At 42.8% G+C, this 27,988-nt stretch overlaps 1 protein-coding gene across 3 annotated transcripts; it reads left to right on the top strand.

Annotated features, from left to right (window-relative positions):
* The first annotated feature begins 318 nt into the window (after positions 1-318).
* On the top strand, positions 319-26,598 carry LOC135556356 (vesicle-associated membrane protein 4-like). 3 transcript variants are annotated; one of them, XM_064989495.1, is made up of 9 exons: positions 319-559; positions 1,862-2,020; positions 3,975-4,079; positions 4,721-4,767; positions 4,909-4,959; positions 12,349-12,449; positions 21,530-21,609; positions 21,701-21,752; positions 21,855-26,598. In XM_064989495.1, exons 2-9 carry the CDS (start codon positions 2,018-2,020, stop codon positions 21,878-21,880), a joined length of 465 nt encoding a protein of 154 aa, XP_064845567.1. In that variant the 5' UTR covers positions 319-559; positions 1,862-2,017; the 3' UTR covers positions 21,881-26,598. The 3 variants fall into 3 exon arrangements, with proteins under 3 accessions (XP_064845567.1, XP_064845569.1, XP_064845570.1); XM_064989497.1 differs by lacking the exon at positions 1,862-2,020 and having other exon boundaries at positions 320-559; XM_064989498.1 differs by lacking the exons at positions 319-559; positions 1,862-2,020 and adding an exon at positions 2,083-2,104.
* Positions 26,599-27,988: the final 1,390 nt, after the last annotated feature.

Below are 27,988 nucleotides of genomic sequence, written 5' to 3'. Positions count from 1 at the left end.
CTCTCACCAGGGCCAAATTCTCTTCATTCTTTCATTGATTCTTTTCCATGTTTACAAACACCAGAACATACTATTTCAGGGCTGTTACAGTAGTGTAGTAGGTCTGGACTAGACAGATACCCTTGAAAATGCTGGTTCAACTGAAGAACTCATCTAATACATGGCATAAAAATGAAATACCAAGTAGGCATGTCTGAGCCATGGTCACCCCCACAGCACTTACACCTATGAAGGTTCCCAATCATAGCCATTTCTCTCTATTTTCATTTTCAGCATTTCAGTCTTCCACCAATTGTATTTACTTGATTGTGCCAATCTTCAGATTGACGCTGCCACAAATCAGGGAGAGAGACTGGGCAGGCGCTACGGGTATTCTCCAGCTGATCAGAGAAAGCAGGAAGGATTGGGAGAGCATCTCTGTAGCGACCATCCTCAGCTGGAAGAAAATGCATTGATTTATTTTAGAAAGCTAAACAGAACGCTGTGATCCTATATTTATAAACACTGCTTGTTTGGTCGTCTGTGTCAAGAGCGATAGTGGATTCAACGAAAACAGCAGGTAACGTTAGCATTAGCTTGCTGGCTAGCTAACATTACAGCTGTGTGTTTTCTCTGTGGCTATGAAATGTACGTAGTGGCCAGCGGCCTGTCTGCATATTCATTTTAGCCACAATCTATACTATACTCTTAACTAAAATAAGGACATTGTGTTTGTTGAATTCAAATAGCTAGTCCTGATTGTGTTAGCTAGCCAATTATTAACCAACTGGCTAGCTAAACCGGCTCTAGCTGACGTACATTTTCCATTCACAGAAGACAATGACTGTCTGGCTTTCTCGATATTTCAGATTTAGCTGGCTGTGTGGCTTGACTGCAAGATGATATAGCTCACTCTATTCTTGATGACGAATAGCTGAGGATAGCTACTGTAGCTAACGAACGTTAGCTGGCTATTGTTACACAATCAGTGCTGTTGATGTCAAATGATTAATTGGTGTCAAATGATTAATGTTACTGGTTATGTATTTAGATCAGAGGAGATGTATATGTGTGTCAACTGGATTTTATGTAGAGTGCTAGCTAATCCATTGAATACTGTAATCATCAAATACCATGGTAAACTGCAGCTCTGCTATGCCCCGGGCAGGCCTTGCATTGCCTAATAAGTCGCTGTCATACCAGCTTTCTGGTATACAGACTGAACGAACGCGATTAAATGTGGAAAGTTTCCTTACACGCCAGAATGTTGTAAGGATTTCGTCAATACAAATGTACGTGAGTTGTCCAAGGTACAGCTGATATAGGAACGTCGGCGAGGTCTTGCATACATTATTGCTAGTCTGTACCTGTTTTAACCAACTCCTGTATCATACACTAGGCTATGTGAAGTGTGAACTATGCTCTCAGCCAAACAGAAATATCAGCTTTACTTCCTTCAGATAAACCTTTGATTATGGCTGCCTAAACTGGTTGTTTACTTTCTTACCAGATATGAGGCTCTCTGTCATTTCATCATTCCCCTTATAGCTGATGACCTGCCATTTAGATACTAGGAATAGGCTACACCTTCTCAGCTGATAACTGCTTTTTCCTCACTTGATTTTTAAATGCACAATCTGTAGTTTCACAGTCCCATGTGGCATTGGGACAAAGTCCCCTCTCCATCTCTCTTCCCATCCATCCTTCTTTTCTTCATAGATTTTGGGATGACCAAAACTTCTTACCACCACTTGACGTTACAGATTGTGCCTTTAAAGTGCTTATTTAAAAGCTACGTACATACAATATGCAACTCAGCTCTGCTAGATTTGGCTTTTCTCTTCTTTCTGTGCATCTCTCTCTCTCTCTCTTTTCTCTGTAGTTGCGTGAGATAGAGCCCTGTCCCCTGCCACTATCTCCTTCTCTGTTTACCAGAAAGTTCCACTCCGCTCCTGGCCACGGAACGGCCCTTTTCCAACTGCACTGCCAGAAGGAGACGCTGAGAAAAGCAACAGTTTCAGAGTCTGAGCTGGATTCAATGGTACCAGAGGGACTGGAGGAACTTGGGTGGAGGGGCTGGGGCAGGAGAGAAGGGCTTGGGGTGGAAGCTGTGAAGACAGGAGAGGTGGGATGTGTTTAGACATAGATTTGTTGAATTGAACTTTGTCCCCAATTCATGCGCAGCATAAAAGTATGAAAAGGCGATGGGTTTGGAGTGGGTAAAGGAGTTATTTACTTTTCCTTTCGCTGTCTCTCCTCACCTAAATGCATTTGACTTCAGTTTCAGTGGAACAATTTGATGTTTGGTTGTACAACTCAGAGGCTACACAGGAGGCCTTTGTTCCACTGAGAAGCAGGGGTTGAGTTTTATGGACCTGGGGCTGGGTTTGATGCACACCCATGTACCTCAACTGATCTGGGAACAGGAATGGTTAAGGCTAGCTGGAGGAACAGCATGTTTTCTACTCCAGGGTTCAGAGAAAGAGACAGGGCATAGGGAGGAGAGGGGAGAGGAGGAACCAGGGAGGAGACAGAAGGAGGAGAGTCAGACACTCAATGAAGAGGTACAGGCAGCAGAGAACAGACACAGGAGCCCTCCCCTGAGTGAGCTTGGTTCCACAGCATAGCCAGCAAGAAGTTTTAAATCAAACCCTGCTCCCCAATAAAACTGCTCCCACGTACCATCCCTTAACAGGGAACAGGCAGGAGAGAGGAGCACCTCTGAAAAACAACTAAGGCCACTCTGCTGAAATGGAACATTTTAGTGTTTAAAAATCTGTCCAACAGCAACACCCACTCATAAGTAGGCCTAACTCTCCTACATCACATCCTGGAAAGCCTGAAATAATCCCTCTAGGCCTAGGGGTTAGGGGAAATGGTTTTAAAACCGGAATGGTTCTGTTACTGAATATGCTTGTTTAAAAACTCTTAAATGAGTTCTATATGTTTTGAAGATTTAGGTGAAGTGTTCTTCTCTGCTCTCACTTTACATGGTGAGGACTGCAGGCCTCACACACAAACCCCACTCCTGTTTTGACTGCTCTGTCTGCTGTTAAACTTAAATATTTGTTTGACGTAACATGACCAGTGTTTTCCAGAAACACTGTGTACAAAACATTAAGAACAGCTGCTCTTTCCATGACAGACTGAGCAGGTGAATCCAGGTGAAAGCTATAATCCCTTATTGATATTACTTGTTAAATCCACTTCAATCAGTGTCGGTGAAGGGGAGGAGACCGGTTTAAAGAAGGATTTTTAAGCCTTGGGACAATTGAGATGGATTGTCTGTGAGTGCCGTTCAGAGGGTGAATGGGCAAGACAAAACACGTAAGTGCCTTTGAATGGGGTATGGTAGTAGGTGCCAGGCGCACTGGTTTGTGTGGAGAACATTCACGCTCAACAGTTGTGCGTGTGTGTGTATAAAGTATGGTCCACCACCCAAATGACATCCAGCCAACTTGACACATCTGTGGGAAGCATTGGAGTCAACATTGGCCAGCATTCCTAATGTTTGGCATACTCCGTTTATAGATTTAGCAGTGGCGTAAAGACTCAGGGAACATTGAGAGGAACCAGACTCAATCATTATTCTGAACATTAGAGGTTGTGTTGGACTCAGACGTGTGTAAAGACTCGAGCAGGCAGGCCAGCTATGCCACACTATATCTGTGATGCGATAACCATCTGGACAGTAAGCTGGTGTTGAGTGAGTGCTGTGTATGTTTTGGTATTTGTCTAGCGAAGGTATGATGACTGTAGCAGCAGAGATCACCTGGAGGACTCGCTAACAGTTTGCAGGCTTTCGTTTCCAGCCCAGTACACCTGATTCTACTTATCATGGTTGATCATTGGATGTGTTATTGCTGGCTGGAGCTAAAGCCTGCACCCCCCCCCCCCCGCCCCCCAGTAGGACCAGGGTTGCTGCTGTACTGTAGCAGACAGTATTGTGTGTGTGTGAGGTCTCTAACAGGTGTGTTGCTCCTCCTGTCCTACAGAGGGAACCAGAGCGGGAGGAGCAGCCTGACGACGCCAACATGCCTCCCAAGTTTAAACGACACCTCAACGATGAAGAGGTCACTGGATCCATACGCAGCGAGAGGGTGAGACACTGTTTCCCCAGTGCAAACTCATTTAAGCTCGGAATTAAAAACAGGGGGAGAGAGATTTTGCAAGAGGGACACGGCAACCCTTCTCTGAGGTTCAGAGAGGACCCATTCCTACTCTGTCTCAGCATTGTTATTGTCTTCAGCTAAGATCAAAGAGAAACAGACACACACCCCCCTTGCCATACCGTCTTCTCTGATAATAGCTCCCAGTCCTCTCCTGGCTCCCGGGACCACATCCAGGAGTGGGCAGAGCAGAGCAGTGACACGCAGTCAGACGGCGAGGGTTGAACATGGGTAGTGGAGAGGCAGAAAGGGCTTTTGAACCACTCCTCAGATAAAAAGGATTGAAGCCTTTATCATATGGATTACATTCCCCCAGTAATCTGGTGATATCTTTATATGCAGCAAGAAATATATTTATATCATTAAAGGTCCAATGCAGCTGTTTTTATCTCAATATCAAATAATTTCTGGGTAACAATTTTCAATGAAAATTATAAAAAAGAAACCAAAATAGCTTCTTAGCCAAATGCAATTTCTCAAACAAGAATTTTGTTAGGACTGTTTGGGAGTGGTCTGGGAGAGGGGCCTAATGGGAGAGATGTGTCTGACCCTTGACCTCTGCCCCCTCACAGAGGAACCTGTTGGAGGAAGACTCTGATGAAGAGGAGGACTTCTTCCTGTGAGTAATAATCCCACATACATTGTTTGTGTCTGAAATTACTACTTATTTCTGCCTATTTCTGCTTTCGAATAGAGCCCATTTTGGGCTATAAGGCTTTGTATCTGGAGCCAACCGATTTTCTGTATGCTTGTCTTTCAGGAGGGGACCAACTGGACCCAGATTTGGAGCCGGAAATGACAAAATCAGACAGTAAGTATCTTTGGGGAGGGGGGCTTGAGTCGTATTAGATATTATGAATGAAAGACATAATTCCCTTTTTTTATATTGAATTTCCTGCACCATTAACAAATCTGTTTGAAAAGAACTACATGTGTTTCTGTGAACTGCTGAACACAGTTGATTTTGATGGTTCTGGATACAATACCTCCTAGTAGTACTGCCTCTTACTGGAACCCTCTCTGATTCCAAAGTGGACCTTGTCTTTTGGGCAGCAGGTGGTCTAGCAGTTGGTCTAGTAGTCACCACCGAGGCCCACAGCACATCGACTGCATGTCTGTTCTCCAATCACAGCCCTTCCTCTGTCATGTCTATCTCGGTCTGTCTGTCTGTCTGCCTGCCTGTTTGTTTGAGTGGTAATTTCCAGACAGACAGAGGTCCCTTGGTGCATCGCAGATTATTTGATGTATCCGGCCAGGTTGGTGCCCTTGAGCCGGTGCTTGGTATAGTCAAAGACCCTTCTTCTGGAGCACTTGGAAGACGGCTTGGCACAGAACTCGTTATGTTTCTCCATGCGGCTGCGATCAATGCACCGGCTGCAGTGCTCACACGGCTTCAGCTTGAAGTTGGTAGCACTCATTCCAAATCAATGTTTCGTCTCCACCTGCATGAAGGAATTAGCCTAATTAGTTTGTTAGTTTTGCAAATTTAAAATACATTGAGTTTTCCTTATGAATAGAACACTACACAGATTAAAATGGTCAAGGATAAAAATCACAATCAACCAAATTATTTCCATTGTCCTCCTTGTTATTAGATGGGCAAAGGTACGCACAGCTCAGACAAGACTGTGCAGTGAGCACTTTACATTTTATTAAATTGAAGTTAAAAAAATACATTATACAAATAGGCCTACTTATGATCACAACAATGAATGCATTTCACAGTACCAGTCAAAAGTTTGGACACATCTACTCATTGAAGAATAATAGTGAAGACATCAAAACAATGAAATAACACACATGGAATCATGTATTAACCAAAAAAGTGTTAAACAAATCTACATATTTTATATTTGAGATTCTTCAAAGTAGCCACCCTTTGCTTTGATGACAGCTTTGCACACTCTTGGCATTCTCTCAACCATCTTCATGAGGAATGCTTTTCCAACCGTCTTGAAGGAGTTCCCACATATGCTGAGCACTTGTTGGCTGTTTTTCCTCTCTGCGGTCCAACTCATCCCAAACCATCTGTTTGGTTGAGATCGGGTGATTGTAGAGGCCAAGTCATCTGATGCAGCACCATCGCTCTCCTTCTTTGTCAAATAGCCCTTACACAGCCTGGAGGTGTGTTTTTTGAGTCTTTTTCCTGTTGAAAAATAAATTATAGTCCCACTAAGCACAAACCAGATGGGATGGTGTGTCGCTGCAGAATGCTGTGGTAGCCATGCTGGTTAAGTATGCCTTGAATTCTAAATAAATTCCATATGTGTTATTTCATATTTTTGATGTCTTCACTATTAGTCTACAGTACGTGTAGAAAATAGTAAAAATAAAAACCCTGGAATGAGTAGGTGTGTCAACATTTCACTGGTACTGTATACAGTGGGGCAAAAAAGTATTTAGTCAGCCACCAATTGTGCAAGTTCTCCCACTTAAAAAGACGAGGCCTGTAATTTTCATCATAGGTACACTTCAACTATGACAGACAAAATTTAAAAAACTGTAGGATTTTTAATTCATTTATTTGCAAATTATGGTGGAAAATAAGTATTTGGTCAATAACAAAAGTTTATTTCGATTCTTTGTTATATACCCTTTGTTGGCAATGACAGAGGTCAAATGTTTTCTGTAAGTCTTCACAAGGTTTTCACACACTGCTGGTATTTTGGCCCATTCCTCCATGCAGATCTCCTCTATAGCAGTGATGTTTTGGGGCTGTTGCTGGGCAACACGGACTTTCAACTCCCTCCAAAGATTTTCTATGGGGGTGAGATCTGGAGACTCGCTAGGCCACTCCAGGACCTTGAAATGCTTCTTACGAAGCCACTCCTTTGTTGTCCGGGCGGTGTGTTTGGGATCATTGTCATGCTGAAAGACCCAGCCACGTTTCATCTTCAATGCCCTTGCTGATGGAAGGAGGTTTTCACTCAAAATCTCACGTTACATGGCCCCATTCATTCTTTCCTTTACACGGATCAGTCATCCTGGTCCCTTTGCAGAAAAACAGCCCCAAAGCATGATATTTCCACCCCCATGCTTCACAGTAGGTATGGTGTTCTTTGGATGCAACTCAGTATTCTTAGTCCTCCAAACACGACGAGTTGAGTTTTTACCAAAAAGTTATATTTTGGTTTCATCTGACCATATGACATTCTCCCAATCTTAGTCTGGTTCATCCAAATGCTCTCTAGCAAACTTCAGATGGGCCTGGACATGTACTGGCTTAAGCAGGGGGACACGTCTGGCACTGCAGGATTTGAGTCCCTGGCGGCGTAGTGTGTTACTGATGGTAGGCTTTGTTACTTTGGTCCCAGCTCTCTGCAGGTCATTCACTAGGTCCCCCTGTGTGGTTCTGGGATTTTTGCTCACTGTTCTTGTGATCATTTTGACCCTACGGGGTGAGATCTTGCGTGGAGCCCCAGATCGAGGGATATTATCAGTGGTCTTGTATGTCTTCCATTTCCTAATAATTGCTCCCACAGTTGGTTTCTTTAAACCAAGCTGCTTACCTATTGCAGATTCAGTCTTCCCAGCCTGGTGCAGGTCTACAACTTTGTTTCTGGTGTCCTTTGACAGCTCTTTGGTCTTGGCCATAGTGGAGTTTGGAGTGTGACTGTTTGAGGTTGTGGACAGGTGTCTTTTACACTGATAACAAGTTCAAACAGGTGCCATTAATACAGGTAACGAGTGGAGGACAGAGGAGCCTCTTAATGAAGAAGTTACAGGTCTGTGAGAGCCAGAAATATTGCTTGTTTGTAGGTGACCAAATACTTCCACCATAATTTGCAAATAAATTCATAAAAAAATCCTACAATGTGATTTTCTGGATTTTTTTTAAGTGTACCTATGATGAAAATTACAGGCCTCTCATCTTTTTGTGGGAGAACTTGCACAATTGGTGGCTGACTAAATACTTTTTTTGCCCAACTGTATATATATATATATATATATATATATATATATATATTTTTTTTTAACTCACATCTGCTTTGGCTTACTCTCCATGCTGCCTTCTTCTTCATTTTTCCTCGCCTCTTTCCTCTTCCTTATCTCCCATAGGTCAGAATCTACCTTCATTTGGCAGATCTCCTGGATGTACTTCTTCATCTTGAACTGTTTACAGCCTCAATTCTTCTTGGGTATGACGTTACTAGCTTGGCACACCTGTATTTTGGGATTTTCTCCCAATCTTTTCTGTAGATTGTCAGGATGGATGAGGAGTGTCGCTGCACAGCTATTTTCAGAGCTACCCAGAGAAGTTTGATCGGGTTCAAGTCTGAGCTCTGGCTGGGCAACTCGAGGACATTCAGAAACTTGTCCTGAAACCACTCCTGTGTTTTGGCTGTGTGCTTTGGGTCGTTGTCCTGTTGAAGGTGAACCTTTGCCCCAGGCTGAGGTCCTGAGTGCTCTGGAGCAGCTTTTCATTAAAGATCTCTCAGTACTTTGCTCCGTTCATCTTTGACTCGATCCTGACTAGTCTCCCAGTCCCTGCCTCTGAAAAACATCCCCACAGCATGATGCTGCCACCACCATTCTTCACCGTAGGGATGGTGCCAGGTTTCCTCCAGCAATGATTCTTGGCATTCAGGCCAAAGATTTCAATCTTGTTTTCATCAGACCAGAGAATCTTGTTTCTCATGGTCTGAGAGTCCTTTAGGTGCCTCTTGGCAAACTCCAAGTGGGCTGTCATATGTCTTTTTACTGAGGAGTGGCTTCCGTCTGGCCATTCTACCATAAAGGCCTGATTAGTGGAGTGTTACAGAGATAGTTGTCCTTCTAGTAGGTTCTTCCAGCTCCACAGAGGAACTCTGAAGCTCTGTCAGTGACCATCAGGTTCTTGGTCACCTCCCTGACCAAGGCCCTTCTTCCCCGATTGGATGGGCGGCCAGCTCTAGGAATAGCCTTGGTGGTTCCAAACTCCTTCCATTTAAGAATGATGGAAGCCACTGTGTTCTTGGGGACCTTCAATGCTGCAGACATTTTTTTGGTACCCTTCCCCAGATCTGTGCCTCGACACAATCCAGTTTCTGAGCTCTACGGACAATTCCTTCGACCTCATGGCTTGGTATTTGCTCTGATATGCACTGTCACCTTATCGACAGGTGTGCCCCTTTCCAAATCATGTCCAATTAATTGAATTTACCACAGGTGAACTCTAATCAAGTTGTAGAAACATCTCAAGGATGATCAATGGAAACAGGATGCACCTAAGTAAATAACTTATTTCTGTTTTTTATTTTTAATACCTGGCTAACATCCAGTGAGAGAGCGCCAAATTCAAATACAGAAATACTCATTATAATAATTTAGAAAAGATACAACTATTTTACATAGGTTTAAAGATTAGCTTCTCGTGAATCCAACCACGGTGTCAGATTTCAAAAATGCTTTATGGCAACGCATACCGTACGATTATTTGAGAACGTAGCCCAGCAGACAAATCATTACAAACAGTAACCAGCCAAGTAGAAGAGTTACACAAGGCAGAAATAGAGAGAGAATGAATCACTTACCTTTGATCTTCATATGGTTGCACTCAGAAGACATTTATTAATTTATTCAATAAATGTTCCTTTTGTTCAATAAAGTCTCTTTATATCCAAAAACCTCAGTTTTGTTCACGTTTTTCTTCAGTAATCCACAGGCTCAAACGCAGTCACAACAGGCAGACAAAAAATCCAAATAGTATCCATAAAGTTTGTAGAAACATTTCAAACGATGTTAATAATCAATCCTCAGGTTTTTAGCCTAAATAATCAATGATATTTCAACCTGACAATAACGTCGTCAATATAAAAGGTAAACAAGAAAGGCACTCTCGCGCGCATGAAAAAGCTCTGTGACACGGCAGGGTCCACTCATTCAGACTGCTCTAACTCTCTCATTTTTTCAGAATACAAGCCTGAAACAATTTCTAAAGACTGTTTAACATCTAGTGGAAGGCATAGGAACTGAAATTTGAGTCCTAAGTCAATGGATACTGTAATGGCATTGAATAGAAAACTACAAAAATAAAACAATCCTACTTCCTGAAAGGATTTTTCTCAGGTTTTCGCCTGCCAAATCAGTTCTGTTATACTCAGACACTATTTTAACAGTTTTGGAAACTTTAGAGTGTTTTCGGTTATTAAGACACTAACAGCTTACAGACGGTAGGCAATTAAGGTCACAGTTATGAAAACGTAGGACACAAAAGAGGTCTTTCTACTGATTCTGAAAAACACCAAAAGAAAGATGCCCAGGGTCCCTGCTCATCTGTGTGAATGTGCCTTAGACATGCTGCAAGGAGGCATGAGGACTGCAGATGTGGCCAGGACAATAAATTGCAATGTCTGTACTGAGACACTTAAGATAGCGCTACAGGGAGACCAGACGGACAGCTGATCGTCTTTGCAGTGACAGACCATGTGTAACAACACCTGCACAGGATCGGTACATCCGAATATCACACCTGCGGGACAGGTACATGATGGCAACATCTGCTTGCGTTACACCAGGAACGCACAATCCCTCCATCAGTGCTCAGATTGTCTGCAATAGGCTGAGAGAGGCTGGACTGGGGGCTTGTAGGCCAACAATGTCGCCTATGGCCACAAACCCACCGCCGCTGGACCAGACAGGACTGGCAAAAAGTGCTCTTCGCTGACGAGTCGCGGTTTTGTCTCACCAGTGGTGATGGTCGGATTCTGGTTTATCAAATCCCACAGGTGTTACACCGAGGCCGGTACTCTGAAGCGGGGTCAATTTGGAGGTTGAAGGTCCGTCATGGTCTGGGGCGGTGTGTCACAGCATCATCGTACTGAGCTTGTTGTCATTGCAGGCAATCTCAACGCTGTGCATTACAGGGAAGACATCCTCCTCCCTCATGTGGTACCCTTCCTGTAGGCTCATCCTGACATGACCCTCCAGCATAAGAATGCCACCTGCTCATTCTGTGTGATTTCTTGCAAGACAGGAATGTCAGTGTTCTGCCATGGCCAGCGAAGAACCCGGATCCTAATCCCATTGAGCACGTCTGGGACCTGTTGGATCAGAGGGTGAGGGCAGAAATGTCTGGGAACTTGCAGGTGCCTTGGTGGAAGAGTGGGGAAACATCTCACAGCAAGAATTGGCAAATCTGGTGCAGTCCATGAGGAGGAGATGCACTGCCGTACTTAATGCAGCTGGTGGCCACAACAGACATTTACTTTTGACCCCCCCTTTGTTCAGGGACACATTATTCCATTTATGTTAGTCACATGTCTGTGGAACTTGTTCAGTTTATGTCTCAGTTGTTGAATCTTATGTTCATACAAATATTTACAGATGTTAAGTTTGCTGAAAATTAACGCAGTTGACCGTGAGAGGACATATTTTTTTGCTAATTTTATTTAAACACAGTACATTTCCTCGATAGGAAAAGTGTTACTCTACCCAATGATATCATATAACACATTGTATATCAAATTCTCTTGTAATATGGTGTGTGTGTGTGTGTGTGTGTGTGTGTGTGTGTGTGTGTGTGTGTGTGTGTGTGTGTGTGTGTGTGTGTGTGTGTGTGCTCCCCATACACCCCAGCAGAGTTCAGAAAAAGAGCCCAGCCCACAGACTGTCTTAGTATTATGTAACATAGTCTAATATGTGATGTAAGGATCATGAATAATCATCCACCTGGTTTTTGATTTTCACTTTTTTCCAAAAGAAAGCAGAGGTTTTTATTAGAGCAGACAAGTTTTCAGAGCCACTTGGTTCCAATCGCTGGTAGAGAAGAATACGTGACTGCATACGTGATTACAGAAGAATACGTGACTCTCTCCCCCACTCCCTCTCTCCTCCCTCTCTTCTTTCTCCTCCTGTCTGTGCCAGTTGTCTGTGTGAGGTTTGTGTCAGGACATGCCATGCCAGGCTCAGTTGGGCCCAGGTGAGGGGTGTGGTCCAGTCCAGGTGTGTGTGTGTGGGAGAAAGTCAGGTGTTGGCAGCCAGGTGAGGACGCTAGGACTACAGCCAGGTGTGATGGAGAGATTACCTGGGCAGGACACTCAGGACAAACAAAAAATCAGACTAGTCCTTGCCTTGTTGAAAATAGCTCTGTGTGTGGGCTTGTGAATGTATCAGTAAGAACAGCAGTACCAGCCAAAGAACTGCCCCACCTTCAACAGAGTTCACATTCTGTTTGTGTATTGACATTCACTTGTTTTTTTTCTTCTCTCCACTCCCTCAGAGTTCAGTCGCAGGTTGATGAGGTCATCGATGTGATGCAGGAGAACATCTCCAAGGTGATCGACAGGGGAGAGCGACTGGAGGACCTGCAGGACAAGTCAGGTGAGACTCAAGTAATTTTCAGATCTATATATTAATATCTGCAGAACTAAGTGGCCTGGTAGTTAGTGTCCGACCCTGAGATTGGAATGTTGGGCTGTTCCTAGAACGTCATTGTAAACAAGAATTTGTTCTTAACTGACTTGCCTAGTTAAATAAAGGTTAAATCAAATTTTAAAAAGTAGAAATTGGACCCAATGCATCTCCGCTTGGCATTCAGGAGATTGGTGTTAAAGCCCTGCAATAGACTTGCGTCCTGGCGGGGTACTTGTACATCAAATATCCTCACGCTACAGAAACAGGACAGGCTACTTACTTACTCTGACACACCGCCATCTCTAGAGACTATTATAAAAACACCCTAGACTCCTATCTTACGTAAACAGATAGGAAGGGAAATTCCTCAGTGTGCCCAGCCGGAAGTTTGTACAAGGAAGAAACCATTCCTGAAATTCCATGACCTGGAATTCTGACTGGTCCATTAGTCACCCTCTACAGGCGCTCATATCCCGCTGGGAATTCTACTCAGTCACTCCGGAATGGGAATAAGACAAGGCAAACTCTCACTCCTGACTGCTCTTCTCTGGTTATCATGGATCGGAGCCAAATGTGGCGATGGCATGCAGAACACACACCAGATGCAGGGTTTAGATGGGCAGGTGTGGCAACTATGAAGGAAGTAAATGGAGTCTAGTCTGTACTGTAGTAATAGTGATTTTATTATTAGAGCTGTTTTTCAGCTTGGGCATTAAAGAGGCAGATCGCTAATTTCCAGGACTTTGGGAAATGCCTTCAAAACGGCGACTAGGAGCAACAGTGTGCGCTATTAGCGTCAAGTAGGCTTGGGTTTTGTTAGTGTTAAAGACTCTGGATCAGAAGGTTGTGCGTTCGATCCCAGTGATGGACGCTAGTCTTTTTGGGGGGGGTTTAATCCTATCCCAAACCTTAATCCTTAACCTTCTAAATTTGACGTTTGGAGAACTGAGCAGGAGGAGTCAACCTGGGGTGTCAAAAATACAACAACAAAATAGACATTTTGAGCAACTTTGAAATTTTGACGTTTGGAGGAACAGAACAATACTGAGCAGGAAAACTTCAATCTGTTTTGCCTAATTTCTACCGGCATGTGACATGCAACAAGAGGAGAAAATAAACTCTCGACCACCTCTACTCCAAACGCAGAGATGTGTACAAAGCTCTCCCTCGCCCTCCATTTGGCAAATCTGACCATAATTCTGTTTTTCTGATTCCGGCTTACAAGCAAAAACTAAAGCGGTAGTGGTCAGATGACACCGATGCTAAACTACAGGATTGTTTTGCTAGCACAGACTGGAATATGTTCCGGGTTAGACTGGAATATGTTTCGGGTTCATCTGATGGCATTGAGGAGTATACCACATCATTCACCAGCTTCATCAATAAGTGCACTGATGACGCGTCCCCACAGTGACCGTACGTACATACCCCAACCAGAAGCCATGGATTACAGGCAACAATCCACACTGAGCTAAACGGTAGAGCTGACAATTTCAAGGGGCGGGACACTACCCCGGACGCTTATAAGAAATCGTGCTATGCCCTTCGACGAACCATCAAACAGGCAACGCTTCAATACAGGACTAAGATTGAATCCTACTACACCGCTTCTGACGCTCATCGGATGTGGTAGGGCTTGCAAACTATCACGGACTACAAAGGGAGGCCTATCCGTGAGCTGCCTAGTGACAGGAGCCTACCAGACAATCAAAATTACCTCTATGCGCGCTTCGAGGCAAGCAACATTTAAGCATACATGAGAGTACCAGTTGTTTCCGGACAACTGTGTGATCCAGCTCTCCGTAGCCGATGTAAGTAAGACCTTAACCCTTGTGTAGTCTTAACATTCTGTATACTCCACTTGTCCTAAGGGTAAAAAAATGACCCGCCTTCACCAAACCCCTAAAATAAAGCTGCTTAATTGAATTTTAATCCCCAAATCTATTTTACATGAAGAACCAACCTGTCATTCATCACGAACTTTGAATATCTGCGTTTTCCCTCTTCACAATGCAGAAAGACTGCATTTAATCAGTGGACACCACTCGCTTTTATTACAACACACCTGTCATAATTGTTTTATTTACTAAAGTAGAGGTTTATTGTTATTATTGCTAAAGGCACTGCATTGGTGTAAAACATTTTTAGCAAGAGATAGCACTTGTATAGCCTAAAAGTAGCAGAAATGTGCAGAACATAGTTTTGAATGCATTTTATTGAAAGGAAACAATATGTCTTGTACTTTTTTGGCAACATAGTGATATATTCTTATATACTGTACAATGAGGAATTCAGCTACAAAATACTAGTCTTCTCCCATTTTTTTAACCATTGCCCCCACCCACAACTTGTATAAACAACAACAATAAATAAGAATAAAATAAGATAATAGATACAAAACAAAAGCGTGAAGAACATAAATCAATCAACTCTAATTAGCACATGTAGGACCGTATGCAAGTGTGTGTGCATGGACTTTGCGATGTATTTCTTACATGTGCAGCACATAGTATTTGTTTTACAGTCCTTTGGGGGGCAGAATTGGCATCTCCTCCTCTTGCCTGCCTCAGCTGCAGCCTCAGGTGGATTAAGACAAGATTCAGCCCCGTGAACAGCTTTCACAAGCGCTGCAGAGGCTGCTCTGCTGGGGAGGCGCTCTCTTCTTTGAATGTGTGGGGTTACAAGTGCCTTTCCCAGCTGCTCTAGGAACACCCTCCTCTTGTTCTGCTTATCAGGCATCCAGGTAGGGTTGATCTTGTTCCATGTCACGAAGGCATTGTTTGAGGACACATCAATGGCATTATGGAAGATGACCAGGGTCAGCGGGCTTTCAACCTCCTGCAGCTGTAAGTTCCAATCACCTTGTCCAGGTTGTCTTGTTATTTCTAACTGTGCCAACCATGGTGATCTTCCTCTTCAGGAGCTGCAGGCTGAGTTCATAAGAGGTAAAGAAATTGTCACATGTGACATTGTCCATCTGTCACATCAAGCACAACCCGCATCCCCTGGTTCTTCTCTGGGCCTCCACTGGTCGGCTTCCATGTGTAGACTTCCATCTTCCAAGCGTAGCTGGATTGTGCATCCCAGGCCACCCATATCTTGATGCCATACTTTGCTGGCTTGCAGGGCATATACTTCTGGAAAGGACAGCGACCTTTTGACAAAACAGATTACTATCAGTAATTAGTATCAGTGTCACAGAAAACAGTCCCATAAATCAGTGATCTTACAGCAATACATAATAAAATGAACTGTGAAAATCACTTACATTACAGATATGAAAATAAAAATGTACCCCTGAATGGAGCTAGTTGCTCATCTACTGTTACTTCAGGCCCAGGGTTGTAGAGGTACGGCAGACCTCTCATGGCAACCAGTTTGTCTCTCAAATGTCTTGCAGGTCTTGACACAAGGCTATCAAATCGTAGCATTCTTCAGAAACTGAAAGACTCTCAGTGGCATCGTGGCATGGAAAATCACCCTTCCCCTCTCTGCATCTGAGACTACATATAGCCTCATCTCGGGACCTATACACACCCGCTAAGATTAGCAGCCCTATGTAGGCATGCAGGTCAATCTCATCCATCCTTTTCCAGTTGTTTCCATATTTACGGAAACCCTCCAAATCTGTCATCTCCAGGATGATTTTTTTTATGGCTGGTGTGATGAACATGTAGAATGTTGAGGCGATGTCCTGGGCATGGGCAACTGCATGTCTTGTGGGCCCTGGGGTCATCCTTATAACATGTTGTGCTGCTATCCTGGCCTGGTTGTCATATGGTACAAGGACCATGTTATTTGCTGTTCTTTGACAAAAATGTCTCTCTTTCAGCTTGGGGGGATTTCTTCATCTGAAGATGATGCATCCTGCTCTGGGTTGTATTCTTCCCCGTCTTCTTCTTCAGATACCTCCTCCTCTTCTAAATCATTGTGCTCTTGTTCCTCCTGGACATCTGAAAAAGTCAGACCTGTTGGGCACTGAAACATGCACTCATGGCTTCAGCAAAGAGAGAACTATCGTGCAGCACATTTATAGCCTCTGACTACATTGCCCATTAGTAAACAATGCTTTCAAGAACTGTTTATTTTGTCTGAAATGTTGTTTATTTTGTCTGTTCAATCAGTAGTACATATAATCTGTGTGTGTTTGTTTGTTTTAATGATTTTATAACTGCTGGGTCAAAAATGACTCTTAAGACAATCTTTGTACCCTGGTGGTGTACAGCTTTCATGGATGTTTCACTTTTTCTCACGGTGGAGTCACTAGGAAAAGTCATGAAATTTCAAGTTGAAAAAATATAATTTAGGGTGTTTTCTCCGCTGTTAAACATATCATTTTTGACCCTTAAGACAACACAAAGGTTAAACAGGTCACAAGGCCGCAGGGCCAGACAGATTACCAGGAAGTGTATTCAGATCATGCGTTGACAAACTGTGTCTTCAAGTGTCTTCACTGACATTTTCAGAGTCTGTAGTGCCTACATGTTTCAAGCAGAGAAACTTGTGCCCAAGAATGCCAAGGTAACCTGCCTAAATGACTACCCGTAGAACTCACGTCTGTAGCCATGATGCTTTGAAAGGCTGGTCATGGCTCACATCAACACCATCATCCCAGAAACCCTATACCCACTCCATTTCAACAGATCTACCCTTACCATCCCAACAGATCCACAGATGATGCAATCTCTATTGCACTCCACACTGCCCCACCTGGACAAAAGGAACACCTATGTGAGGATGCTGTTCATTGACTACTGCTCAGCGTTCAACCCCATAGTGACCTCAAAAGCTTGTCACTAAGCTAAGGATCCTGGGACTAAACACCTCCCTCTGCAACTGGATCCTGGAATTCCTGACCCCAGGTGGTAAGGGTAGGCAACAACACATCTGCCACGCTTATCCTCAACACGGGGGCCCCTCAAGGGTGCGTGCTTTGTCCCCTCCTACACTCCCTGTTCACCTACAACTGTGTGGCCAAGCACGACTCAAACACAATCATTAAGTTTGCCGACGGCACAACAGTGATCACTGACAACAATGAGATGGCCTATAGGGAGGAGGTCCAAGACCTAACCTGTACCCCCCGCACATTGACTCGGAACTGGTACCCCTTGTATATAGCCACGTTATTGTTCATTTTTCTTACTTTAGTTTATTTACTAAATATTTTCTTAACTCTTATTTTTCTTATAACTGCATTGTTGGTTAAGGGCTTGTAAGTAAGCTTTTCAACGGTTGTATTCGGCGCATGTGACATACAATTTCATTTGATTATTATAACAGTCTTCCCACTAGATGTTGGAACATTGCTCCAGGGACTTTCTTCCATTCAGCCACGGGCATTACTGAGGTCGGGCATTACTGTTGGTTGATTAGGCTTGACTCGCAGTTGGCTTTTGAATTCATCCCAAAGGTGTTTGTTGGTGTTGAGGTCAGGGCTCTGTGCAGGCCAGTCAGGTTCATCCACACTGATCTCGAAAAAAAAATAACATTTCTGTATGGACCTTGCTTTGTGCATGGGCGAATTGTCATGCTGAAATAGGAAAGGGCCTTCCCCAAACTGTTGCCACCAAGTTGGAAGCACAGAATTGTCTAGAATTTCACTGTCTGCTGCATTAAGATTTCCCTTCACTTTAACTAAGGGGCCTAACCAAACCATGAAAAACAGCCCCAGACCATTATTCCTCCTCCACCAAACTTTACAGTTTGCACTATTGGGGCTGGTCGGTTGCTCCTGGCTATCGTCAAACCTAGATTTGTCCATCACATGACATCAAGTTTTTGTCACGTGCACAAGTACAGTGAAATGCCTTTCTTGCATTAGAGGAGAGTGGTTCACCACGAGAACAGGAGATCTCTGCACGCTCAGCTTAACACCTTTCATTTCCCTGCCAACACACAATGTCAAACAACTGTCTGACTCCAAATAGAAAGAGAGAGATATTAAATAAAACTTATATATAAGGACATGGAGAGGCAGAAGGAACAAGTTTGTGTTTAGTGTTTTGCTTTGGCAACATTAGGTTGCCCCTGTCATACCAAAGTTTGTTTTGAATCTGAGTGAGTGAGGTTTGAGTTTATTTGATTTGATTTATTTGACCATTTTAAAACACAATACAACCACACGTGGATACAGTACAATGCCATTAAATCTTTGAGGATGACACACAAGTTTAAAAACATATTTCCATTGTGGTGTTCCAGAAAATCCATGAAAACAAAATATACTGCAGATTATAAAATGAAAATAAAAAATAAACCTCATACATCTCATCAGTAGGGAAAAATACGTAAAAGGAATACAATATTTTAGCATGTAACATTCATTGAAATGAAAACAGTTCTTTTTAAGCCTGTACAGTGTTAAAGCATTTAGCCCATTTTTTAAGGTTTATCTTAAATTTCTTTAGTGTAGGGATGAATTTTATATGGTTTGGTACACCATTCCATTCCTCAGCACCAATGTTAAGGAAATAACTTTTTCCAGCCATGCTCCTATAGCACAGCGGTCTGATATTGGCAACACTGGCTCCTGAGTTTATCTGTCATGTGTTGGTCTAGTTCACATAACAAGTATGTAACAGAGTATTTTTCCTTCACCGCTACACTATTACACTTGACAGAGAAGTTGGAAGAGTTTCTCACTTTGTGTTTGGAACCAAACAGGATAAATTATGTCTTGCCTAAATGCAGAGTGTTTGTTGTCGGATAACCACTTACTGACTTTAGTTAGTTCGCTGCTTAAAGTCTTTTCAACGGTCTTCTTATTCTTATGTGAAACCAGGAGGGCAGAATCATGCACATACAGGAACAGAGAGCACAAACAGGCAGAATCCAGGTCTTTGATGTAGAGCAAAAAATAAAGAAAGAAATACTCCCCTGGGGGACACCATATTTTATGTCCTTAGCATCAGACCGTGTCCCGCCCATATCCACCCTTTGGTGGAGGTATGACTTTACCCATAATAAGGAGATGGTGCAAAAACATTCAGTTTGTACTACAAAATACCATGCTTCATAGTACCAAATGCTTTTTGTAGTTCAAGCATGACCATACCACAGAAGTTGCCCGTGTCAATTTCTTGCTTGATAAAGTATCGTAAACAAGTGTCGGTAGAATAGGATTGTCTTCAACCGGACTGAAGGTCATTATGAAATGTCTTGGTCATCCATGTACATTTACATTTCATTTACATTTAAGTCATTTAGCAGACGCTCTTATCCAGAGCGACTTACAAAATGTACTTTATGATCTGTTCATAGAGTGCTTTTTCTAAAACTTTAGACAACACAGTCAATATTGACACTGGTTGGTAGTTCCCTTGTTCAACTTTGCTTCCTTTTTTGTACAAAGGAACAACTTTTGCATGTTTCAACTTTCGTGGTACCTTTCCATGTTGACTGGAAACGATGATGTTTTTTATGTAAGGTCTGATACGATCAGCGGCATCGCTCAGGAATCTAGCTGGGATGTTATCCAGTCCTGTGGATTTTTGTTTGTTTGTCTAGCTCTTTAAGCATCTTTGATACATCTGAAGTTGAAACCTGGGAAAATGCTAACTGTCCTTCGGAGATGCCCTTGGCTGAATAATAGATTTCAATATGATGGTTTCCAAAGTTGCCAGAGCTATCTGAGAGTTGGTCAACAAGGTTGAAATGATCAGCCACTTGTGCTCTGTCAAAGGTTACAGTGACATTTGCTGTTTAGTCCCATACTGTTTGACTTTGTTTTTCGCTTGTTGCTAGTGCCTAGGTCCAGTTCAAGTCTTCCAGAGCTCCCTTGGGTCGTTTTTTATGGATCTTGCTCTTCTAGAAGGACTGTTTTGCTTCGTCAACCAGCCTTTGTCATAGTTTTCGTTAATTTTCCTAGTGCAGTGTATTAAGAAATAGTCGCTCATTCCATATGCAATTACACCAATTTGGGATATCTTGTGATTATCTGATACCATAATGAGATCAATGGCAGTATGACTGGTGTCACAGATTCTTGTGGGCTCATTTATCAACTGAGCCAAACAAAGTTTTGCAAAAGTTAGACAAGGTCTTATACAGGGGTCAGCTCGTTTTCAGTACATCAGTATTTGCATCACCCAGTAGAATCACTTCAGAGTTTAGAAAGTCACGGTAGGCAGTACACACATTTTCAAGGATCTCATAAAAGTCACTCTGGTCTGGAGGTCTATACAGAGCCCCTACAAAGATTGGTTTGCACTTAGGTAATAATATTGGTAGTTATAAAGGCTGGTTTGTCAAAATGTCTGTATACAGTTGTCGCAGTGACCTCATGAACATTCTATTGTCATCTGACATCACCCTGTGTTCCAAATAGCATCATTTCTCTATCGGATTACCAATAAAACCATCTGTTTAAAAATGAATTTAGTAAATGTCAACCTTGCGAGTCAGGCAACTGAAAGCAACTTTCTAAACAATGTTTTGGTTAGTTGCTTGCTTGTTCAAATAATGACCAGAGTATAGCTGACAACATTTAAACCTTAGCTACTTTTTATTAATTGTTACAGGAAAATAAACCCACCACAACAACATTATTTACAAGATAATGATGGCGAGCTTACTGAAAATAGCTTACGACTGTTAGTGTGACGATATAAAAGTAGGTCATTCTGAGAATCTGAGAACTCCTGCACCTTCTTGTCACAGATGGATTTGGTCTTGTTGCTGTAGCAGCGCAGTAACCACGACAATGGATATTGCAACAGTTGCAGAGACATTTACTTTTTTGTCTGTGCAACAAAGAAACCAACAGTCTACAGACTTTCCACCGGAATATAAATTAAATGTCCTTTTGACCAGCAACACTTCCCGCATTCTATTTGTCTACAGACATGTCGTTAAACCAAGTATAAACCACCGTGAAGTCATAGGAGCTGTCTGTGTTGTATTCTCCTTTTCTATCACATGTTGTTTACACGTTTCCTTCTGTGTCTCCCTGTCCCCCTCTTCCCGGTCTGTCTCCCACATCCCCTCTCTCTTCTCATCTTCTCTCTCTTCACATGTGTGTGTCCTGTGGTCATATGACCTTCCAGAGAGCCTATCAGACAACGCGTCAGCCTTCAGCAGCCGAGCCAAGCAGCTGCATCGGAGGATGTGGTGGAGAGACATGAAGGTGAGTCACCGTGTGTGTGTGTGTGTGCGTGCGTGCATCAGTGTCTGTATCCATGTATTGCTTGTGTAATGCTTGTATCTGTCTTCTTCAGATGAAGGCCATCATAGCTCTGGTGGTGGTCGTTCTGCTACTTATCATCATCAGTGAGTATCAGCCTGAACAACACGTTATTGTATTGGTCAAGAATATAACCACACGGATTCAACTCATAGTACTAAACACACATCTTTCTCTCTCTCTCTCAGTTCCGGTGATCTTGCGGTATCGCTAGTGTTTCGCCAGGATGAGGAAGAATCTCTCAATCCTTCTCCTCTTCCTCCCATTCTCCTGCACAAAGTCCTCTACACCGGCTAGGGGGCACCATCTGCCCATAACCACAGATCTAAGATCAGCTCACCCTCTCCCAATGCTAACCTTTACCGTTAGGATGGAAAACACAAAACTGACCTAAGATCAGTGTCTACTAGGGACCACTTCATCCTACTCTGTGAGCCAGGGGTGACAAGGGTGACACAGGAAGCATTACGTTGGTGTTACGTAAGGGTTGGGTTTGCGTCCCAAATGATATCCTATTTAGGGAATAGGGTGTCATTTGAGATGCTGCCTGTGTCTCAGACACCTAATCAAACTAAAGGAGAACTCCATTCAGTACATAATACATATCAGCTAGTCGTTAAGGTTAAGTTTCATATCATGTAGTCAGACTGATTCTAATGATAGTGAGACTTTCAGTCAATCTGTCTGCTCCAGTCAGTCCATCAGCAGTTTAGAAACCGGTTATACAGGACTTGTAGCACACCAAAATATTTGGAGATTAAGAATGGAACCCCTACCACCTCCCATCTCACATGTTTAGAATGCTTTCAAGCCAAAACTGATGAGGCAAGGGCTAAATCTTAATTCTCTACAGTGGCTTCCTCTACTTGTCTCCTTTCCTTCTTTCCTTTTCTTCACCCAGTTTGATCTGACACTAGCAGGACTGGTTCAAGCCAGTGAGAGGAAGCCACTGTGGAGTATTGGGACAACGTGTGTCCTACTGACATGTGTTACTGCTTGGCCACTGCTGATCTCATTTCCTGTTAGTAACACTATGCTAGCTGTCTCTCTCCAGATGGTTGAATTTTACAGTTTCTGTGATATTGAGTTCTGTTGGAAGGTTAACGTGAAGCTTATGAATGTCTGCTGCTATTCCCATTACCCCTGAGGAGCTAAGGGACAGACACTGTTCATTCCACTGCAAATGCTGGAGGCGTCTGGTACCACTTGTTTATTCTGTGTGCGCGCGTGTGATTTTCCTAGTCTGCCCTGTATTGAGATTGCGTGCTCTCGGTATCCAAACATGCACGGCTTGTGATGCGTGTCACCAGTACTGCCACACCACAGCAGCATAACATTTGATTAACACTTGATTTAAATCAGAAATGTTCAGTCTGATTGGCTGGTTGTTCTGTCTGGTTTGCTTATTTCCTTATAAAATCATAGACTTCGGAAGGTGCTACAGAAGCAGCCCTGATAAATTGAAATGAATGTGCCAGAGTTATAGAATTCCAGCCGTCTGTTCAGAAAGAAATGAAATAATTCCGAATAGTCTACTACACCAGGAGTAGGCCTATAATATAGCCACAGAGGAGCAATAAATAAAAAATGTAATGGCCTAGCTGTGGATTGTAGCCCAATAACAAGGTATAGGCTACAGCCAGGAATGTGCTGCAAATTTGCCAGTAAACAGCATGCAGACAAAACAGGCCTTTCGCAATATTTAAAATACAGTCGCAGGAAAACACAGGTTGGATAGCAAATGGCTCCTGCTGAAAAGAGAAGACGAATCTGTCTGCTGTAGGATACCAAAATATTTTAGCAACTTCCAAAAAGGCGATCAAGTAACCATTGTTTACAGGTTAGAGATAGGCTTTTGGCATGAGCGCATCAGCCATTGCGACTAGTGAGCTGTGCATTATTTCTCATTGGGTAAGTCAGTGAAACTGGAAAGCTTTTTTAAGACTCATTTCCTCATTGTACAATATGTGTGTCTCCACACACCTAGGTCTAGGCTATTGATGGATTCAATACGTTTTTAATGATTTCAGTGTGAAAGTAGACACTCATTTCGATCATTTTTGCATTACTTAAAAAGATTCTGCCAAAGTCTGCAGTCATGTAAAATGATGTAGAATTGCATGAAATGCGTTTACACAAGGCGCAATTTCTCCCACCTTTACTGCTCTATTCCACTACGCAAATGCGATGATATGCATGCAATGCTTTATTACACTGAACAAAAATATAAATTCAACGTGCAGAAATTTCAGTTCATAGTTCACGTAAGGAAATCAGTCAATTTAAATAAATTCATTAGGCCCTAATCTATGGATTTCACATGACCGGGAATATAGATATGCATCTGTTGGTCACAGATACCTTTTTAAATGTTTGTATCCATTTTGTTTTATTTCCCGCCCCCTTTTTCTCCCCAATTGTCATGATTACAAACGTATCTCATCGCTGCAACTCCCCAAAGGGTTCGGGAGAGGTGAAGGTCGAGTCATATATCCCCTGAAACGTGACTCGCCAAACCGTGCTTCTTAACACCCGCCCGCTTAGCCCGGAAGCCAGCTGCACTAATGTGTCCGAGGAAACACCGTTCAACTGACGACCACGTCAGCCTGCAGGCTCCCGGCCCACCACAAGGAATCGCTAGAGCACGTAAAGTAAAGTCACCCCACCCAAACACTACCCTAACCCGGACAATGCTGGGCCAATTGTGCGCCGCCCTATTGGACTCCCGGTCACGGCCAGTAATGACACATCGAACCCCACGCTGTAGTGACACTGCAACACTGCGATGCAGTACCTTAGACCACTGCGCCACTCGGGAGGACCCCACAGATACCTTTTTTTTAAAGGTAGGGACGTGGATCAGAGAACCAGTCAGTATCTGGTGAGACCACTATTTGCCTCATGCAGCGCAACACATTTCCTTCACATAGAGTTGATCAGGCTGTTGATTGTGGCCTGTGGAATTTCGTCCCACTTCAATGGCTGCGCGAATTTGCTTGAATTTGGCTGGAACTGGAAGTCGCTGTTGTACATGTTGATCCAGAGCATCCCAAACTTGCTCAATGGGTGACATGTCTGGTGAGTTTGCAGGCCATGGAAGAACTGGGACATTTTCAGCTTCCAAGAATTGTGTACAGATCCTTGCGACATGGGGCTATGCATTATCATACTGAAACATGAGGTGATGGAGGCAGATGAATGGCACGACAATGGACCTCAGGATTTCGTCAGGGTATCTTTGCATTCAATTTGCCATTGATAAAATGTAGTTGTGTTCGTTGTGCGTAGCTTTTGCCTGCCCTTATCATAACCCCACCACCACCAGGTGGCACTCTGTTCACAACGTTGACATCGGCAAACCGCTCGCTCACATGACGCCATACATGCTGTTTGCCATCTGCCCGGTACAGATGAAAACTGTATTAATCTGTGAAGAGCACACTTCTCCAGCTTGCCAGTGGCCATCGAAGGTGAGCATTTACCCGCTGAAGTCAGTTACAACGCTGAACTGCAGTCAGGCCAATACCCTGGTGAGGACGACGAGCACGCAGATGAGCTTTCTGAGATGGTTTCTGCCAGTTTGTGCAGAGATTCTTTGGTTGTGCAAACCCACAGTTTCATCAACTGTCCGGGTGGCTGGTCTCAGACAAGCCCGCAGGTGAAGAAGCCGCATGTGGAGGTTCTGGGCTGGCATGGTTACAAGTGATTTGCGGTTGTGAGGCCGGTTGGACATACTACTAAATTCTCGAAAATGACTTTGGATGCTGCTTATGGTAGAGAAATTGATATTCAATTCTCTGGCAACATCTCTGGTAGACATTCCTGCAGTCAGCAAGCCAATTGTACTCTCTCTCTCTCAACTTGAGACTGGCATTGTGTTGTGTGACAAAACTGGCCTTTTGTTGTCCCCAGCACAAGGTGTACCTGTGTAATGATCATGCTGTTTAATCAGCTTCTTGATATGCCACACCTTTTACATGGATTGATTATCTTGGCAAAGGAGAAATACTCACGAACAGGGACGTAAACACATTTGTGCACAATTTAGTAAATTAACTATTTATTGAACTGCATTGTTGGTTAAGGGCTTGTAAGTAAGCATTTCATGGTAATAGAATACCTGTTGTATTCGGCACGTGACAAATAACATTTGATTTGAATTTGAGAGAAATAAGCTTTTTATTGCATATGGAACTTTTACACATTACGTTTTATATTTTTATTCAGCATTAAAATATTTTTTTGCCATGCGTTCTGGTACCTCAGAGCTCCCCAGGTCACTCCCCTTTCGCGCTCACTTTTTGTTCCTGCACCTCCCGATTTTACAAATTAAGCACGGAACATAGTCTGGACTCCAGCTGAACACCATATAGGCCTACTAAAAATACTCACACAAGCCACTAGCCAGTCAGTCATGCAGTATTACATGAGTTAGAAGATTATGAATATAGGCTGTATTGTGAATTTATTATTTATTAACATTGAAGATCATTTTTGTACCGATTTGTGATTTATCTAGCTAGCTAACTAGTATATTTACATCAATTATCAGCTGATAGCCTACCTTATTTTCCCAATTCGAGGCACTGTAACTTACTTGCTTGCTTATAATTTGTGATGAGTGAGTTGTTGCAGAAATAAATAGGCCTATGCTAAAAAATTGCTACAGAGGCACATAGTATGTTGTTTTGAGTACCTGCCCCCTGAAAGGTCTATGCAAGACCCTGGGTGTAACACTGCCTAATGTGGTGACAGCACAGTGTCCAGCATATCTGTATACAATAACCCCTACATCATCATTCCTTTTTTTTAAATGTAATTTATTTGAGGTGTAAATATTGATCTGTAATGATGTACTATACTCTGTCATTACATTGAAAAACTGTGAAATACTGTAATGTTAATCTGACGTAATAAAATGATTTGAAAGAGTATCTGCATTGATCTGGATTTGACTGTAAGGGACTAGTTTGGTCTTGTTGATGTGACTCGTTTTAGTGGGGATGGGAAGAGAGAAGAAGGATGGATAAATTGATGGGAGGATGGGTGGGGGGGGTGATCGTTGGGGCCTGTGTGTGCCATCTCACCCCTCTGGGCTGGCATGTCAGAGACTGTGTGTGTGTGTGTGTATATAGACGGTACGTGCCACCATATGGGTGCCTGGTTTCCCGTTCAGCGAGCCAATAAGGCCTGCTGGTATTCCTCTCACATCTCATTATCTGCCCTTTTTATTGGTGGCTTTCAAAGCCCTTTGATTTAATGGGCAGAACTAAGTCCTTGGGGTTAGAACCCAGACTGAGTTATAATACTGTCCCTGCTGCTCCTCTCATTTCACTGCTACTATTACTATTTACTACAGTGCCTGGCACACACTTATAAAGGTAGAGACAATGACAGAGTGGAAAGTTGTACAGTCATTGTATAGTTCAGGGGTTTTCAAACCTTTCATGCACAGGGACATCCGCCCAGGCAATCCGCCGACCCAGGGACCCCCATATTGTTTTAGCCCAAAACCAAATTCAAACACGGCTCGTCTTATCGGATGAATGGCAATGGCAAGTAGAAGTAATCAACATTTTAAAATGACTACATTTGGTAGACAGTTTCATAATGTTTTACATCCCCACACATTTCATTGGAAGAGGAAGTGTGAAATCTAACAGTCTACAGTGTATTAGCTGGAAATGTGAAGGTGTGCTGTTTAAGCTAATTTGCTGCAATTCTATACATTTTGCCATGACTAATGTGGTGTTCCTCTGCTTAAACAGTGTAATAAAATCAAATGGCATGTGGCCCTGAATGCAATTTTTTTTTAAACATTTTTGATTCTCCCTGACTGTCTGGCTTTTATTTGATTGTTAGTTCTCAAAGATGTTATTACTTAAAAAATATATCTAGTTCAATATCTTTTCTGCATGTTTTCTTTTCTCTACAAACACAATTTCAAACTAAACACCTATCAAATATGTCTGGCTTTTGTTTCACTTTTATAATATACCAAATCTTAATGGCTGTAAGTAGATAGTTCAGTCCTCCAGTTTGTTATTGTCAGCATTTCTATTTAAACTGTGTTTTCTTGCTAAGTCGTTGATTTTCTGTTGTAGTATCTCTAATTCTTTATGGGTTTCTTTTTCTTACGTGAAGAGTGAGCCATGATACAACCTCTCATACAGTGCATTCGGAAAGAATGAGGACCACTTGACTTTTTCCACATTTGGTTACGTTACAGCCTTATTCTAAAATGGATGAAATAAAAAATGTTCCTCAATCTAGACACAATACCCCATAATAACAAAGCAAAAACAGGTTTTTATTATTAAAA

Source organism: Oncorhynchus masou, chromosome 15 (genome assembly GCF_036934945.1).
Source record: "Oncorhynchus masou masou isolate Uvic2021 chromosome 15, UVic_Omas_1.1, whole genome shotgun sequence".
Taxonomy (NCBI): domain Eukaryota; kingdom Metazoa; phylum Chordata; class Actinopteri; order Salmoniformes; family Salmonidae; genus Oncorhynchus; species Oncorhynchus masou.
This window is presented reverse-complemented; position numbering and strand designations above follow the sequence as displayed.

What these genes read in the sequence shown, in the direction of transcription:
- LOC135556356 (XM_064989495.1), top strand. An exon ending in GAAGAGGAGGACTTCTTCCT is followed by an intron (nt 4,768 to 4,908) that starts GTGAGTAATAAT and finishes CTTGTCTTTCAG; the next exon opens with GAGGGGACCAACTGGACCCA. An exon ending in TCTGCTACTTATCATCATCA is followed by an intron (nt 21,753 to 21,854) that starts GTGAGTATCAGC and finishes TCTCTCTCTCAG; the next exon opens with TTCCGGTGATCTTGCGGTAT.